Source organism: Rosa chinensis, chromosome 7 (assembly GCF_002994745.2).
Source record: "Rosa chinensis cultivar Old Blush chromosome 7, RchiOBHm-V2, whole genome shotgun sequence".
Taxonomy (NCBI): domain Eukaryota; kingdom Viridiplantae; phylum Streptophyta; class Magnoliopsida; order Rosales; family Rosaceae; genus Rosa; species Rosa chinensis.
Window position 1 is genome coordinate 15,416,473 of NC_037094.1, and position 18,897 is coordinate 15,435,369.

At 39.8% G+C, this 18,897-nt stretch overlaps 2 protein-coding genes and 1 pseudogene across 3 annotated transcripts; all 3 read left to right on the plus strand.

Annotated features, from left to right (window-relative positions):
• Nucleotides 1-1,101: 1,101 nt before the first annotated feature.
• LOC112177474 lies at nt 1,102-1,533 on the plus strand. The gene has a single exon (XM_024315763.1). It carries the CDS (start codon nt 1,102-1,104, stop codon nt 1,531-1,533), a length of 432 nt encoding a protein of 143 aa, XP_024171531.1.
• A 6,231-nt stretch (nt 1,534-7,764) lies between these two features.
• LOC112176833 lies at nt 7,765-13,465 on the plus strand. Of its 2 annotated transcripts, XM_024314921.2 has the most exons (7): nt 7,765-8,474; nt 9,435-9,609; nt 9,842-9,909; nt 10,144-11,551; nt 11,628-11,944; nt 12,067-12,217; nt 12,313-13,465. In XM_024314921.2, the coding sequence occupies exons 2-7, from the start codon at nt 9,459-9,461 to the stop codon at nt 12,858-12,860; spliced, it is 2,643 nt and encodes an 880-aa protein (XP_024170689.1). In that variant the 5' UTR covers nt 7,765-8,474; nt 9,435-9,458; the 3' UTR covers nt 12,861-13,465. The 2 variants fall into 2 exon arrangements, with proteins under 2 accessions (XP_024170689.1, XP_024170690.1); XM_024314922.2 differs by lacking the exon at nt 7,765-8,474 and having other exon boundaries at nt 8,563-9,609.
• A 2,960-nt stretch (nt 13,466-16,425) lies between these two features.
• On the plus strand, nt 16,426-18,088 carry LOC112177475 (annotated as a pseudogene).
• The last annotated feature ends 809 nt before the right edge of the window (nt 18,089-18,897 follow it).

Below are 18,897 nucleotides of genomic sequence, written 5' to 3' on the forward strand. Positions count from 1 at the left end.
TCCTATTACAGGAGAAGCTGAGCGTAACTCTAAAACAACTATATAGATTTGAGCAGAAACCAAATAAACCTGTAAACATCTCCAAGAAGATAATTACCCATAAGTGTGAAATTATTATATCTTGAAAGTTGTGAATTAAACAACCATGGAGTGCTTTTTGAAAAAGAAAACAACAGACGGATCCATACCATGCTCATTCAACATAGCTTGAACTGCTCGCCTAAGTACGTAATTGTGGTACTCACATAACGTTGATACATAAACTCATAGAGTGTAGTATTCATCAATCCACCGAATAAACAAGCATCAAAACTACTATTCATCAGATGAAGTGCAGGGCAGAATCAAACCTATTGTAGAACCCGAATCTCAGGTCCAAATCTGAAAAGGACTTGGAACATCGATCAAGATCCAATCTTGATTCTACAGGTAAATAAGATCATATTTGAGACGACGAAAAACTCGAACCTAGGGTTTTTCCAGTGGCTGCGCTATAGTGTCGTCCTCCATCCATGGGTGACCCGCAGGAGATCTGCCCGTGGAGTTTTCTGGATCCCCTCTCTGATACTCGACACTCATCATCAACATCTACGCCAAAGGTTCAGAAGCCCAAGACTTTTGCCTCAATCCTTGCCGGAGTCGTAGAGCCTAATGTTTCACTTAGCCAATTGTCAGCGCCAACCATTCGAGGCGATACCGTGTATGTCAAGATCAATGAACAAATCTACTAAGAGCAGATTAAAGCATGTCGCACAAATCTCATCGGACGATTACTTCTCCTGAAAGGCACAACTCCAATGAAAACAGAGTCCCTTAAAGCGTCTTTGAACTCTTTATGGCAGCCGTTAGAGCCTTGGCGGCTTGTCCCTATAGGCAAGGGTTATTATGACCTCCATTTTGGTTCTGAAGCTGATATGCACAAGGTTTTTTTTTTGGGGGGGGGGGGGTGGTGTTGGTACTTGCACTCTTGAGTTAGGACTGTTTAGATTGTCGCAATGGCAATCAGACTTCAAACCCAAAGAAGTTCATCCTCAAACACATGCTCAATTATGGGTCTGAATTTCTGGCCTCAGTCAAGAGTAATGGCATCAGCAAAATATCATGGAAATCGCTAGCAGTGTTGGTACACCATTGCAGCTTGATGCGACAACTAAAGAGCAGAGATTTGGATATTATGCTCGAGTTCTAGTGGATGTTAACCTCCTAGGTGCACTTCCCACCTCGATCATGGTGGAAAGAGAGAATCTTTGCTTTCCAGTTGGGATTGAGTATGAGAATCTCCCACCTCAATGTACTCATTGCGGTCTTGTAGGGCATGAAATGAAGAATTGTAGACAACTGAAGTCCAAAGAGGTAAGGGCTAGGCAGACGAAGCTACACCAAGAATATAGAGTCAAAAATAAGTTGCAGGTTGACAATGATGGTGCTGCTGCTAACAAGGATCAGACTATCAATGATGTTGTCAGAGAGAGTGAACAGGGTGGAAGAGCCACCCATTGTGAGCAGGGTGGAAAAGTCACCTGTTTTGAATAGGGTGGAGGAGTCACCCATTATAGAGCAATTAGTGACTGTTAATGTTTAAAGGTCTAGCGGTAGCCGGACCTTAGTTAACTCTGATCCGGTGGGCGGATCGATACTTGTGTTAGTATTGTAGTTCCCGTTACCTGTCAAGTAAAATACAATGGGCGTCAGAGGGTGACCGCGCTGGGCGGTCTTCAACTCTCCGATGCCTAAGTTAGTCAATGTATTTATGTTGACAAAGTAACAGTAGGTAAGTATTGAATGCGTAATTAATGAGGAGAGAGGAGAGAACCTTTTATAGGTGAGGAAGAGACTGATCTCGTCTTTGTTTTCGATGTGGGACTGATATGCTTCAGTTCCCAGTTTCAGAAGCTTCTGATGCCATCTTGGCGCGGCGCGTGGCGGCGCGTTGGTGGCGATCTGGAGGTGGTCCGATGCTGAGGTTGTAGCCCGTCTGGCGGTGTGTCTGTATGTCATTCCTTTGGTTGGAATTAGTACCTTTGGCGGTACAATGAGCATGGCCCATTATAGCTAATTATGCTTGCAAATGTACATGTATGTACAGTGACCAGTGAAGCTATTAACCTGGACAAACAGGTTGTTCAGATTGATCAAAATGAAGCTACTAATATTGCCTCCCCAAGTATGCATAATGAGAGTTCTGGTATAAACAAAGGAATTGGGAATAAAGAAGTTGCAGAACAAGTTGGTCACTTAGTGACAGACGCCAATAATGACTTGAAATATGAGGGTCATGAGTCATGACTCCTTTGATAGTGGTTCTTATGTTCATAACTCTCCTTCTCGTACTTGGAGTGCCATTTTTGAGGAGGAGCATGATGGAATGGTAAAAACAGTAGAACCAGCTAGTGCTCCTCCTAGTTTTGGTCCACCTCCTGGGTTTGGCCGTTCAAATTCCCGTGCCGCTTTGGAATTGGATGTTGTTACGAGGTTTGTAAATGGAGAAGATATTGATGGGTTTATTCCAGTACTTACAAAATCCCAGCAGAAGTTGGAAAAGAAAAGAGGAAAGAAGATTACCAATACTCCAACTGTACGCATCAACCCATCTAGGGATCGCAATAAACCAAAGCGATTCCAATTAAGGTACTCTATTGGAACATTAGAGGTATTGGTAACACGGATTCTCAATCCAAGTTATCAGCTATTTGTTGTCAGCATCGTCCAGACTTGGTTTGCATCTCTGAGCCGATGGTTCCTTTTGACTCTGTGCCAACCTCTTTTTGGGCTTGACTAAATCTTCAACTACTTTCTTTGAACAATAGAGGTGATCTCCTTCCTAATATTTGGCTTCTTGTTTCTTTAAGTTTTTGCGATATCTCCTATGTTTCTATTTCAGATCAACAAATTAATGTTCAGTTTACAGTAGAGGGGTCTCTCACTCAGGTTACATTTGTCTATGCTGCGACCACAATTGCCAAGCGTAGGACGCTGTGGTGCGAATTGTTATCTCTCCGACAGAGTACCACTGTCCCTTGGATGGTCATTAGAGATTTCAATGCAGACTTAGGGGCCCATGAAGCTATGGGAGGGGGCATCCCAAATTGTTCTTCTTGTGAGGACTTTCGGAGTACCACTACTCTTTGCAACTTTACACACTTGGATACTTTTGGGGCTTTCTATACATGGTCTAAAAGGCGGGGTCAACATCATTTGGAGCGACGACTTGTTCTTTATGTGATGACCGGTGGTTTGTTGCTTGGCCATTGTCTAGCTGCTTGGCTTTTCCACATGTAGTCTCTGATCACAACAGCCTTCTTTTCTCAGCAAGTAAGTCTCTCCTAAGTGGTCCAAAGCCATTTCGCTTCCAATCTATGTGGCTTCTCCATTCCTCTTTTAAGGTACTAGTAGCCAGTTGTTGGTCCACTACAATGTCAGTAGGGTGCCCGATGTATGTTACTTTGCAGAAACTGAGGGCCTTGAAGGCTTGTCTAAAAAATTGGAACACCACAGTATTCGGGAATGTCCATCAACACCTTGACACGGCTCGTGCTAATCTGACTGCCATTTAACAAGAAATTGCTTCAAATGGAGCTTCTGATATTAATTTTGAGGCCGAAGTAAATGCTAAAGCTGCTGTGCTTGAGGCTACTAGTCGTTCTGAGGCTTTTTGGAGAGATCGAGCTAGAGTTCGGTGGCTTAAGGAAGGTGACAAATGTTCCTCTTTCTTCCATGCGTATGCTCGGAATAAATGTTCTTGAGCTATAATTCATAGTTTACAAGATGGGGCTACTTTACTTTCATCCCCGCAGAGCATTGCTGATCATATTGTTAATTTCTATATGAATCTGTATGGCCCAGGGGTTGCCCCTATTCGTGTGGCTGATTTTTGTAGAGTTATTCCTAATATGGTATCTGATGATGAGAACTCCAGTTTGGTTTTTGTCCCTTCTTCAGATGAGATTTGCAGTGAGGTATTTTCTATGGGTCCTACTAGTTCTCCCGGTCCTGACGGTTTTCCAGGTTCTTTTTATCAAAATTGTTGGGATATTGTTGGTAAGGATGTTATTGCTTTTGTTCAGTTCTTCTTTCAGCAAAACTGGTTATATCCTAACACCAACTCCAATTTCATTGTGTTGATTCCAAAGATTGAAGGGGCTAATAAGATCTCCCAATTTCGGCCCATTGCACTCGCCAATTTCCTATTTAAAATTATACCGAAGATCATGGCAGATAGATTGAGTCCTATTGCTTTTAGAATAATTTCTCCTCAGCAGACAGCTTTCCTTAGAGGGCGCAGAATAGTTGATTGCATCGGGCTTGTTTAAGAAGCATTTAATTTACTAGAACGAAAAATAGCTGGCGGCAATGTGGGTATTAAAGTTGATATTGCTAAAGCTTTTGATACATTGAATTGGCATTTTTTATTTCATGTCATGGCTCGATTCGGGTTCTCTGCAAGATTCATGGACTTGGTTAGCACTATTCTACATTCTTCTAGGTTGTCTATTTTATTGAATGGGTCTCCTCATGGATTCTTTTCTTGTGCTCGTGGTGTGAGGCTAGGAGACCCTCTCTCCCCTCTTCTATTTTGCTTGGCGGAAGAAGCTTTAAGTCGGGGACTTTCATCTATATTTTCTACTCGGCGGGTGAAGTCTATTTCCTTTCCACGGGGTTGTACACTCACACATGTGCTTTATGCTGATGACTTATTTATTTTTTGACGTGGTGATAACTCATCTCTCAAGAACCTTCAACTCTTCCTTGATAAGTATGGTGCTGCTTCAGGTCAATTGGTAAACAAAGAAAAAAGTACTTTTTTTTTGTGGGGGCTTCCTGCTCTCATCGGCGTAGCCATGTACAACCTGTTTTGGGCTTCAAATTAGGGGTTGATCCCTTCACTTAATTAGGAGTACTAATTTTTAAAGGAAAGCCAAGACGTGCTCATCTTCAATGTATTGCTGATAAAGCAAAGTCTCATTTGGCAGGTTGGCAAATTATTATCCATGGCAGGGCGAGTACAGCTAGTTCATGATGTTTTTTAGAGCTTATTATTTCATAGCTTCTCTGTTTATATGTGGCCTTCTTCATTACTAAAGCATTTGTCTACTTGTGCCATAAACTTTATATGCTCGGGAGACTTAGCCACTAAGAAAATTGTAACGGTTTCCTGGCAACAAGTTTATGCTCCAAAGTTAAAGAGTGATCTTGGGTTGCGAAGTCTGCAGTCCCTTAACAAAGCAGCTCTTTTGAGCTTAGATTGAAGCACTATCACATCAACATCACTATGGGGATCTTTTGCTTGTCAGCGATTCTTTATATGTCATCAGATGCGGTATCATTACTGTGCCTCTACTATCTGGCATGGTTTTAAAATTGCTCTTCCTCTAATTTTTCAACATTCTAGATGGTTAATTGGAGATGGAAAGTCAGTCATGTTTTGGTCAGATAAGTGGCTCGATATTCCTATTATTGATAAGCTTCAGGCAGATAATTTCCTGGTTCCTTTAAGAACTAAGGTTGAGTTGTTTATTTCTAATCAACAATGAGTTTTGCCATATGGATTTTCAAATATTTTTCCTGGTTTGGCTAATAACATTACCAACCTTCCTCTTCCATCTGAACCGGAGAAAGATATTTTAATTTGGGAAAAATCACGCTCATGTATTTTCTCTTTTTCTGAGGGATATAATGTGGTTTGCCAATGTTTTGCTTCAGTTGCCGAATTCATTACTATATGGAGACACTTTATTCCTCCTCGCTATTCCATGCTTGCCTGGCGTCTTTTCCATAATAGAATTCCTATCGATGAGCAACTTCAAAAAAGAGGCATCCCTACAGTTTCAGTCTGTCAGTTTTGCTCTTTCAGGTTTGTTAAAGACTCCACCCACTTGTTTGTTTCTTGTTCCTTTGCTCAACAGGTATGACAATGGTTGACATGTTGCTTTGGTTGCTCTCTGCCATCTCATGGTACCATTGTTGATTTATGGAATACAATCAAGGGTAAAACATTCTCACCTCAACTGAAGAATCTTTGGATAACCGGCTGTCTTTATGCACTCATGGAAATTTGGAAAGCGCGTAACAAGATTCGCTTTGACAATAAGATTCCTTCTTTATTACGTGTTTTTCGCTCCATTAGAGTATGGCTTCACTTTATCGCACCCCATACACTAGGACGCACAGTTGGTTTAGTGGATTCTCAGTTGCTTGTGGGTTTGGGTATTCAACTGATTTCACGAAGACAAGTAGCTCCTCGCTTGGTTTTTGGGCATCCACCAATTACTCCATTGATCAAACTCAACACATATGGCTTAGCTATGGGTAACCCTGGACCAGCTACATGTGGTGGAGTTTTTAGGGATGAGAATGGTCGTTATCTTGGTGGCTTTTGTCAAGGACTTGGTCATCAGGTAGCTTTTTTCGCTGAACTAATGGGTGTCATTATTGGAATTGAATTCACTTTTCAATTTGGATGGAATAACATATGGCTTGAAAGTGACTCCACTAGTGTTCTTGCTTGCATTGTCTCTTTTTCATTTGTCCCTCCTTGGCCTATAAGGATTGCTTGGTCGACTTGTTTAGCCTGTATCCATTCGCTAACCTTTCATTGCTCTCATGTGCTCCGTGAAGGGAGTACAGTTACTGATAGGTTGACAAACATGGGTTTGGCATCCACTGCATTAGTTTGGTACTCAACCGCACCATCTACTCTGTCTCCTTTCTTGCTTAGGGATGATATGGGCATTCCTTATCAGCATAGTGCTTGATTAGAGTTGTGCTTTATTTGCTTCTCTGGTATTCTGCGGTAAGGTTTATGTCCCCCGCCCCCCCCCCCTTTGTTTTTTGTATTTTTCCTTTTTTTTGTTTTATTAATAAAATATGAATGGGGGGACGGGCGGTGGGTTCCCAAAGTGTGGCAAACTCTTCTCCTTCGGGATTGAGGGTGGGACTTCCTCCATACATCGTCTGCTTCTAAGGAACTAATATCGCATAATCCCTTATTTGATTAAAAAAAAAAAAATCATATTTGAGACGTTCCTTGTGTGGACGAAGCCTCCATACCAGCTATGTTACCCAAAATCCAATGCCTAAGGCTGCCAAATATGAGTGCTTGAAAACAAACATGCCGGCGACCACACTTCTAACTCAATGAGATGTGATTTTGGTAGTGTGACAATCCACGGTGATCTTGAAACTAACGCACATATCTTGATAATGCTGACACTGATCGACGCTAGCGCTGACCAATAGATAATGAGAGACCGAAAAAGAATCTCCTAATAATTTATCAGCAACCAACGCCTTGCGACATCAACGGAACCCCAAATTATAACGGCTAGAATTTAGAGAGAGCAGACAGCTCATGTTCTTGTAAATCCTTGTTTCCGTGTTGGTACAATGTAGTAGATACAATATTGCCTATTAACAATCGCTCATAATATCTATTTTAATTAATATTTTTCACGAGAACGTTGTCTCAAGTCTCATTTCATTCATTTCTCAAAAAAAAAAAAAAAAAGTCTCATTTCAATCAGTACCAATTTCTGATCCCTATACCTTCTTTTTCCTTCTTTTTTTAATATGAGGGGATGAGCGATACAAATTTTGGACCTCATGAAAAATACCTCCAATATATTAATCTATTCATCTACAATATTATTTTCCTTTGCTACGTTGATCTTATAAGCAGTTATTTATGGCAGACCAGAAAATCTTATGTTAAAAAAAATCAAAACACGTAACTGACATCTCTCTCTTTGGCTTAACGTGAAGAGAGAGAGAGAAAGCAAGGAGGTGATGGGTCTCTAATGACGGTTTGATTTGAAGGTTGCCTAGAGAGAGAAACAAGAAAGAGAGAGAGGTGGGAAAGAAAGCAACTAAACTTACTTTTTGCTTCAGTTGAAAGCTTTCCAGTTTCCTTCTCTGTCTTCAATCCTCATCTCATCCTTGGTGTCATCATTGCCAAATTGCAATATTATCAGTCACTGTCACCATAAATCCCAACCCTCCTATCTTCTTCTTCTCCTTTTCACATTTCTCATCCCACATTGAATTCTTCGATCCTTCTTCTTCTTCTTCTTCATGACTCTTCAAGCTCCCATTCAACATTAACTTTTCTGGGTTTCTTCTTATAAGTTCCATTTTCATGTTAGAAACTCCAAATTGGGATGGGACTTGAACAAGTCCTTTAGATAAAGGTTTAAGCTTTCTTTGCTTTTTTGTCAAATCCAAGCAGGAAGCTTTCATTTTGCTCTCAAGCATTGAGCAAGTTCTTCTTCATCAATCTTCAAGCTCCCATTCAACATTCAACTTTTCTGGGGTTTCTTCTTATAACTTCAGTTTGATGCTAAAAATTTGAACTTGGTATACTACTACAACAAGTCCTTGAGCTAAAATTTTAAGCTTTCTGTGTTCTCTGTCCTGTTCAAGCAAAAATCTTCCATTTTTTTCTCAAGCATTGAGCAGGATCTTCAAGTTAATTGTCTCAGGTACTTCTCTCTCTGTTCGTTCACTTTGTTATGTTTTACCTCATGAGGAATTAAGCAACTTTTGTTTCTGGGTTTTGATGCTTCTGACTTATGAAATTGTGGGTAGGTTCATTTAAGTAAAATTGTTTTGGTTATCTGACAAATTTTCATTTCTGAGAAATTTTCCCCAGAAACATACAGAAATGCCTGTTTATACTAATTTTGGTATTAAGTTAGCTGATAATCACCTTATAGGGACAGGTGGAACAGCACTAAGATTTGGGTAACACAGTTAAAGATATTGTGGCCTGACTTTCCTCTTTTTCCTTTTTTGTTCTTTAATTTCCATTTATTGGGGAATAGTCTCTTTTAAGTGTCCCATCTTTCTTGGGAAATGAATTCACATCTTCATGGCTTTTCTATCACTCAAGTTTTGAGTCATGACTTGAGGGTTATGTTCTATCATAAAAAACAGGTTGCTTCAATTTTCCTTTTTTCTTCAATAAACAAATCTTATTAGGTATGATTTGTTGAAGAAAACACATGGTGGGTCATATGGACATAAAAAGAGGACAAACTAAAACAAGACAAATTAGTTATACAAAATGCAGAGAAGACCCCTCTTTCTCTCAGCACAGACCCACCTGTTTCTGTCACACCTACATCATACTCTTTCTAACACATCCATAATTGAAAATTATATTGGATATTTATAGTAGATTAAAGTCCACAAATAGATTTATTTGTACTTATATATGTGTTTGGATACTAGAAAGCCTTGTCCTTTACATGCAAACCTTCTCTGTGTGCAATTATGTTTTTCTAATCTTACGTTCCAGGGCACAGAACAAATATGCCGCCCCAAAAGAAAAGAAAAGGATTGTTATTTGGATCATTGGATTTCAAATGAAGAAAATTTGTATGCTATGAAGTTTCTACTTATTTCCTAGGTTGATGCTGTAAATTTGGTGTCTGTTATAGGCAAGCTCTCATAGTTCAGTCATCATGGCAAGGATGACACCACCAAAGAGCCCTATGGTATGTGAGAAGTACCAGACAGGCTGTATGTGGCGTTTATATGGCCTCTTCGACTTTCGCCAAAGTCATTCTGATAAGAAGCTGCTTTCAGATAATAAGAGGCATTCAAACAGATTTGGTAAGAACTTTTGAATCATTTTGAACGATGGCAGGTGCAAGTCCTTATGAGCTGCTTTTACTCCCCGGTTACCACATCTGATTAATCATAATTGCTAAAAGTACTGAAAAAGATACACCATGATTATACTGTTTCTTGATTTCTCATTAAATGCATGCATTTTTTTATAAATTCCCCTGTTTCATATTCAATAAGATCAAAGCTTTATATATTTTTTTTCCTTTGTATGTAGATAATAGAATTTCTAAGAACAAGTTGGATTTGCTTAACAATTTGGATGAGAAGAGCCAAAGCATGGATGTAAGTTACACCTAACTATTTTATTATGAATTTGGCGCATATTTTTAAGTACTCAGAATGCTTCTTCAACAGACTGATGTCTTTGGATGCATGAGCTTTTAGCAGTTTTATATCAACTTTTTACGCAGGATTTTTTCTTCTTTATTTACTTTTGTTTTCTTTGCCTTCAGTATTCTCTCACGTAATTGACTGCTGATTACTTGATCAGCTGATTAGCAACTTTACTTGTTCCAGGACAAAATGACGGACAGAACTCAAACAGTTGATTCTGGTATGGCAAGTAAAAGAAAGCATAAGGGGGAAAAGTTATCCACTGAGCTGCAGATGAATAAGAAAATTGATTCTGATGAATTGAAACATATGCAATCCAATTCAAAACTTGCTTGTCAGTTACCTAAGAAGAAAGGAAAGGCTAGCAAAACTAGTCAGATATCTCATCCTCTTTCACCTCAGGGTCTGAAATGTGAAGCTAAGAATGGGAAACCTTCTTATTCAGTTTCAGTAGAAACATCTTCAAACAAGCTCAACTCGGCAGCATTGGCAAAAGAGGTGCGTGGAAAAAAGAGAAGAGGATTTGGTTGTAAAAGTATTAATTATGAGATTACTCTTCCACAAGTACAGAAGAATGCAGCTGAGGCCATCATAAATCAGAAATTCATTGATGAAAAGTACATCAGGACAGATGGGGTGAACCACCAGTCTAGACAATTATCAGATGCATTAGAGATTTTGAATTCTAATCAAGAATTATTCATAAAGCTCCTACAAGACCCAAATTCTCTTCTAGCAAAACATATTGAAGACCTCAGAGAATCTCAGGCAGTAAAACATCAGATTAAATCTCCCTCTGACATCAATGTTTCAGAACCAAGGCGATGTGGTGGTCCTGCTGGTAATCAGAAGTCGAAATCCTGTGATACCTACTCTTCTGAGGAAAGTGATGATTCCCATTTTTCAGACAGAATAGTAGTTTTGAAACCCGGCCCAAGTAGCATGCAAAGTGCTGAAGACAATATTAAGTGTTCCTCTCTGCAATCTTATTACAGCTTGAGAAATAACGGGCAGAGTGAAATGCCTGCGAATATTTCTTTTAGTCAGATAAAGAAGAAGTTGAGACATGCTATAGGGGTAAGCAGAAAAGAGCAACACTCTAAGTCAATGGATGGTACATTACATGGATCTCCCTATGAAGGCTCGAAAGAGGATTGTAAAGGAAAAGGTGTGGAGATCATTAGAAGAAATTCACCTGGTGGAGGAATGATAATGTCTTCTCTTGATGTAAAGAAAAGAGACAACATGAGCGAGGGGAGAGAATGTGAATCACAAATTCAGTGTGAAACTGCATCAACCAGTGGAAGTGGTCTTGGGAACTTAAACATTTCAGTTGTTTGCCATCCTAGGCTAAAGGAGTCTGAAAGTTCTTTGGAGGCTAGATTGTTGGAATTGTTAAACAGTGGAAACAAGGACAAAAACCACAAAAAGCAGGAACTGAAAACCCTGGAAAGGGTGATATCATTTCCTGAGCACGACTTCTTGCCTACACGCAGTCCTGTAGGACTTTCACCCAACAGCAACTGCCAACTGTTATATGAGAACAAATGGAGGCTTCAGAAAGAAAAAACCAGCTGCTCAAGTCCTACAGGTTTGAAGTTACTAATTGTTGATTTTGCATTATCTTATGTGCTCTTTTGTTTAGCAATCATCTGTCTGAATTGCAGAGAATAATCGCACCATGCACCAAGGAGAAATCAATTCTTTAAAACAGCCCTCTGAATCAGAAAGTGCTTGCAGAAATGGTACTGTGGAAACTAAAGATACTGTCCACCCAGGAGAAAATAGTTCTTTGGGAGCTCTAAGAAGATCCAATTGCATGGAGAAGACCAGTACCACAGAAACTAGTGATACTGTATACCAAGGAGAAACTGATCCTGCAGAGACACAGTCTGAACTAAATTGCAAAGACAAGGCTCTTGATTGGAGTACAGATAAAGCTGACTTGTACGAGGAAGATGAATATATTAGGACCTCCAGACAGGTGAGTTACTTGAACTGATTGTCTTTCAAATTATGTAGGTTTCACTTTTGCTGCAAATTCATGTGCTTTTAATTACATTGTTTCGCTACTGATCTTAAGCTTGTTCTCGATTAACATTTCAGGAGCAGCCATCAACATCTTCACCTGATGTTTTCCAGTCACCTCCAAGAATTCAGAGAGGGGAAGATTCTGCTAGCATCGAAGATAAAGGAGAGCACCCAAGTCCGGTATCTGTACTTGAGCAGTTTTTTGTAGATACCATATCTGAACCTGGTAGGCCGTCATCCTGTACTACCGTTTCCCCTTTCTTTCTCTTCTTTTATCTCTATTCAATTCTTCTAATTGAGTTACGCCAAATATATCTGCAGCTGAAGAGCACCATTCTGCTCGTCATGTGAGGTCCCCTATCCGCACTGACAGTAGCAGTACCTCTTCTTTGAATGAACATGAATTGATCTCCGAGTATATTCAGGCAGTGCTGCGAGCTGCAAGCTTAGATTGGGATGAAATCTCAATGATGTGCGACTCAACAGACCAACTGCTTGACCCGTTCTTGTTTGACACAGTAAAGCTGCAGGCAAACCAACTCCAAGGTGATTGCATGCTCTTCTTTGACTGTATAGATGAAGTCCTTGTCGAAGTATACCACAGTGACCTTCGATATTCCCCTTGGCTGTCATTTATCAAGCCAAATGTTCGACAACTTCCGATTGAGAAAACTGTGATTCATAAGGTGATGAAGTATGTTGACTGGTACCTCTCACTTCATCCGTCACCCCGGACATTGCAGCAGGTTGTTCAGATGGATATAGCACGATCTGGAACATGGATAGATATCCGGAAGGATGCTGAGGATGTCATTTTTCAGATGGTAGAAGATGTTTTAGAAGAATTGATAATAGAAACCATAATTTAGCAGCTGCCCTTCAGACGAATAGTATATTGCTATATAGACGCACATTTGTCTGCGCTGGACTAAGGAAATTAGTTAAGCATCAGTAGGTTAGAAAAACTGGGTGTTGAAGTTATACTTGAAATGCCTTCTGATTCCTCGAACACATCATGCAAACACAGTTTTACAAGTTGACCACAACATGGGGAGATGACACGATATGGGAGGATTTCTGAGGTTTCTTGTTGCAGTACACCATTGAACACATCTTTATGGCCAGATGTACATATGATCGGTCTGCTCCTCTGCGGTATACCCTTGAATCCAATAGAAGGCTCAAGTTTCCTGTATATTGTGTATAGTTTATAACTTTGTATACAGGTAGTTAGGTACTAATTTTTGCTTTAAAGAAAGATCTTGCTGGGGTGCCTAGGCTCTTCTATGTGTTAGGATAGTTTGCACTTTGCAGTCCTCTACTGTACACTTGTTTCTTGTTTTGCCTCATCCCCCCAAATCCAATTTACAGTTAAAGAAAAGGAATAATATGACCGGATGAGCAGTCCATGCGTTGATAGTTGGTCAATATGAGGCTTTTATTTTTGAAATGACGCTTCATATTGGTTGATAAAGGACTAATTCCATTGTTGATCCTCACATGCACAATGCTCTTAAAGAGAGATAATTATTGAAGGCTAGAGTTTAAATCAGAACCCATTTCTCATTGGTAAATATTGAATCAGAACACCTTTTGCTTTTGGTAAGTAGTGAATCAGAACTTTTAATGTTTGAAAGTGGTGGCGACAATACTAATAGTTTCTGTTCATTTAATACAGAGTGAAATTTTATCTTCTCTCGGAAGTGGCAGAATATAAATAAGTAGTCTAATAGATAAGGATCTGTCATACAATTTTCTGAGTTCATATTAAACTGACATCCAGAAGTTCTTATGTTCATAAGCTGGTCTATGAGAATGGGCTGCTGCTAGGCTCTCCAACAAAATGATAATTGCATTGCTGGCAACGTTTGCTAAACTTTCTTGCGAAGATGCAGCCAACTGAGCCAAGGATTGGGAAGATTATCAAATGCAGAAGACTTGGAGCTGGAGACACAGCTTAAACATGTAAAAAAAAATTCTGCAATAAAGAGTTTCCAGGTAGTTTAATACTTTAATTAGTAGCTGAAATAGTTGTAGAGACAGTATAATATATTGGATTCACCAGTTTGTAATTAGCTGTCTAATTTTCTCTTTTTCTATCAACAGACGGTGATATGGTAGATTGCATTGCTATCCACAAACAACATGATTTTGATCATCCTATTCTCATACGTTAACACATTGTAGAATTTTCAAGAATTTTCAATAAAGAGTAGCAATAAGTTTAGACAATGCCTCCCCTCGCTATAAATTAGACTGCCCAAGAGGCATTGTCTAATTTATAGCAAGGGGAGGTTTACAGTCCATTAACAGAAAAAAGTCCTGCATGCAGATCCCTGAAAAAGTCAGCGATACAGTTGGATCCAACTTCCAAGCAGTTATTATAGTTACTGCAGTTTATGTTGATCTTAGAATCTATATATGTTGATAAAACTTATTGCTACAATCTATACATTTCTATTTTGTAGGGACTGGGAATTGCACAAAAATTTCAGTGAAACTTCCAGCAGCCTCTTTGTGTCTTGAGAATAAATTTAACGGGTTTCCCCTGGTTAATGACGTCCTATTTTTGCTGCTCAAAATGTTGATATGAAAGAAGAAATCAAAGTACTGTTTGGGTAACCGAGTTAGTTCATTGTTGATATCTTGTGGGCCGACCGGTCGAGCATTGAAGGTAGTAATTTGGTCCGCTCTTCATGTTAAAAACATACTGAATTTCAGCATTTTGTTGGCATCAAATATAAGTCATGGAAAGAGCCGCATTGATAGTTTGATACGGATGAAATTAGAGGGGAGCTTTGATGTCGCAGTTTGTATGTGAGCAGTGACTCATGCAAAGTCCCATCCTATTTGTCTCTGCATTGACAAAACACAAGCACATTATAAGGATCAGAGAGATAAAGAGAGGGAGAGAGTATGACAGATTTAAATGGTATCACGTAGAGATAGGATTGAAGGAAGGGTACCAGTGCAATATTTGAGACACCGGTCTAATGTGCACCTGAGTTGACAGAAGTCATGGTGATCCAGATGCTTAAGACCCATACATTGCGCCAAACATGTTCTCATTGTTCCATGATACACCTAGTATCACCTTTGCATTACGTACAGAAAGCAATAATGGAAACAATCATCTGCCATTGCATATCCGGTGATTAATAGAATCACCATCATCACCACCTCAGAGACAAGCAAAATTTTAGAGTTGACAGATGTTGTTGTTGTTGACTTGTTGTTGCTTTTTATTTTTTAATTATTTATTTTTTTATATATAAAGGCTTGGATAGGTAAGGAAGAGATGATCCTTCCTATCCTCTTATATTAAGAAAAGAAAAAATAATTCAAAATATCTTAACTACTTTGGCCGAAATTATCAATCATATTGATCTGGGTCAAAGGCATATAAATTCCTTTTTCTGGCCAGTGTAGGTAGTTGCAGTACTTATTTTGTGATTTGGATTTCTGTATTTAAACATGAATCAGTTCACTGCCAGTGGCCACTTCGTAAAAGCAAAATCTGCCCTCTTGTCTCTATGGTACTTGTGGGTATCTCATACACTCATTTACAACAATTTGAAAAAAAATTACAATTATTTGAACCAAAATTACAACATTGAGAACAAAAGTTACCATATTCATTTACACTATTTACATATAGTTAAACAAAAATTACAACATTGAGAACAAATTTGTTCAAAAGCTTGTAACAATGTCGTAAAAGGTGTAATTATCATTATTAGAACTAAGATTACAACAAAAATTACAACATTAACAACGAATTTGTTCAAAAGCTTGTAACAATGTCGTAAGAGATGTAATTACCATTATTAGAACTAAGATTACACAAAATGGGACTCAACATTACCACTCTGACAACAAATTTGTTGTCACTTTTGTAAATGTGGGTATGAGATACCCACAAGTACACTAGAATTTCCCCTCTTCTCATGGACATTAGAGGACTTCAAAGTATGCTATTCATTATTGTCAATGGAATTTGGTTAAGAGATCTACAAACGCAGCTGTGGATTGAATTGCTAGTCGAGCTAAAAGAGGGATGGATCTTGGTAATTGGGTATTTGCACCCTCCATCCTCTCTGGTCAATGTGCTGAAGAGTGATGGTTTGCCTGCACCTCCTAAAGGGGATTTTTTTCCTTCTTACAGTTTGTATGGGTTTCTGCTGCTTTTCTGCAATTTCAATCAAATACTTTCATAGTCCAAAAAAAAAATATATATAAACAATAACTTTCTTAATTTCAGAGAATTATTAAAACTAGTTTTAGTCACCAAGCCATAAAACCCTAATGTAGTCACCAAACATAAAAAGTTAAAAACCTAGTTAACGGAAAGTTTCCAAATTTTTTATATAACCGGGCCTGACAAGACCATCAGTGTACTATCCCACTCACAAACTTCACCTGACCTCGATCAGTATGGCTCTTGTCCAAGAACGCCGCAAGATCAATAATCTCCTTCTCCCCTTGTCTTTACCCTTCATCTCTGTCCACCACCGCCCACTTCTCTCTCTTCAAACCATTCCTCGCCCCGCTGGCACCACCACCACCTTCATCTCCTCCTCTACCACACCTGCTTCGGCCTCAGACCTCGAGTGACTCCAAATCATGGGCCACGGAAGCGGTGGCACCGTCTACAAAGTTTTTCACAAGCCCATTTCCACCACTTACGCTCTCAAACAACTCAAGCCAGTTGCTGACTCCTCCTCCCATAACAACAGACTTCACAGTGAACTCAACATCCACGGCCGGCTCTCCCTCCGTTGTCCACTGCCACACCATCTTTGAGAAGCCCTCCGGAGACGTGTCGGTTCTCATGGAGTACATGGACTTGGGTTCTCTTGAAACCTTGCTCATGTCCCAAAGTCCCTTATCCGAAGAAAAGCTTGCCCCCGTCGCACGCCAAGCCCTCGATTGCTTCACAACACTCACAAGATTGTTCGCCGTGACATCTGTTTGAGAGAAAAGATCTCACATTGGAAAAGTGACAAATAAAATATAACTTATAAGTGGGTGGATCCCACCCAATTGTACCGAGGCCTTTTGTGATTAAAACCCAACACCTATCAGATGGTTAAGTTGGGACAGTATCGGTACAATGGTGGGTCACGGGCCACGCTTGTCGCTGTTTAACATGGTATAAGAGCGGGTCCTTTTCCAATTGCGTCTCCACGTAGGCACGTATCATGAGCCCAAATTGAGGTTCCCTGTATTGCCATCGAAATTACCATGTGTCCAATGTGGGCCTTGGATTGTATTGACCAAGTCTCTGATATGAGAGTTGTGTCCCAATTTCCAATGTGGAAATTGGATTAATTAATTTCACGTGCAGACCTAGAGTTAGGTTACACGTGAAGGGGCGTGTTAGAGAGGAAAGATCTCACATTGGAAAAGTGACAAATAAAATATAAATTATAAGTGGGTGGATCCCACCCAATTGTATTGAGGCCTTTTGTGATTAAAACCCAACACCTATCGGGTGGTTAAGTTGGGACAGTATCGGTACAATGGTAGGTCACGGGTCACGTATGTCGCTGTTTAACAACATCAAGCCCGAGAATCTTTTAATGAATAGCAAGATGGAGGTCAAGATCGCTGACTTTTGTTGCAGCGAGATCATGAGCCATAATAGTATTGACAAGTCTTGCAGTTCGTACATGGGGACTTGTGCTTATATGAGTCCATGAGAGGTTTGACCCGGAAAGATATGGTGGATGTTACAATGGCTATGCGAGTGATATTTGGAGCTTTGGGGTGACTATAATGGAACTCTATATGGGTTACTTTCCCTTGCTTCCCAAGGGTTAGAGACAGGACTGGGCATCCCTTATGTGAGCCATCTGTTTTAGAGAGGCGCCATGCTTGCCGGAGGGCGCGTCTGAAGACTTTTAGAGCTTTCTTGAGTGTTGCATGCACAAGGAGGCCTCCAAGAGGTGGACGCGCGACAGCTCAACTTTTGACCCACCCGTTCGTCTGTAAGGCTCAATCCGATGAGTGCAAGCCAAACTTGTTGAACAAGAAAAGAAAACGTGATGATGGGCAAACTGATCGAGATCGAGGTCTCAAAATCAATCAAGGTTGAACTATGTTAGGTAAAAGTTCATGTATTACAATCTTCATTGTGAAGATTGCACATTCTTTGTAAATACAATCTTCTGCCTATTCTCATCTATATCTCAATTATAATGATCCAAGAACATCAATATATGGCAGATTAGCATCATTTGTTTGCCTTACATTGAATTTTTCCCAACTTGTTGAATGAGAGAAGGAAAATGTATTGATGTGCGTATCCGAATTAATTTTAATCCACCATTTACGCCTCCTTCTCCACTGATTGCTAATTATGGTTTTTTTTTTTTTTTTTTTTTTTTTTTAAATAGAGCTAGTAGGCGAAAATATATTCATCAGAAGCCAGAATAGACCGTTACATACCCTTCCGCTGTCATCTAAACAGACAAGAAGACAGTGGCAGTACCCACAATTGTACATGGAAAATAGACCTACTCATTGTATAAGCAAGTACGTAGACAAAGCGGGATCCCCCTTTGGTACTACGCCGGAGGTGCTAGAAGGCCCAGTCCTCCCAACCTAACTCATAAAACAGTAAATCTAGTCACCTAGAGACCTCAATTGGTGTACAACTAGAGACACTAAGAATTAAATCGACAAAGACCAAACCAATGCTAAAAACTAGATAGGAAAAAACCACTAGATGCCTCAAAAAAGGCCTAAATGAACTAGAAAATAATAAAAGCTAACTAATGGCCCATTTGGCCCAAAGAAGAGCAGAACTTTAAACCCAACTAGCTGACCCAGCCCTGTTGAGCTTCTGCCTTTCTGTGTTGAGGACGCCGCACACCGCAAGCCAGCCGCTGCCATGCCTACACC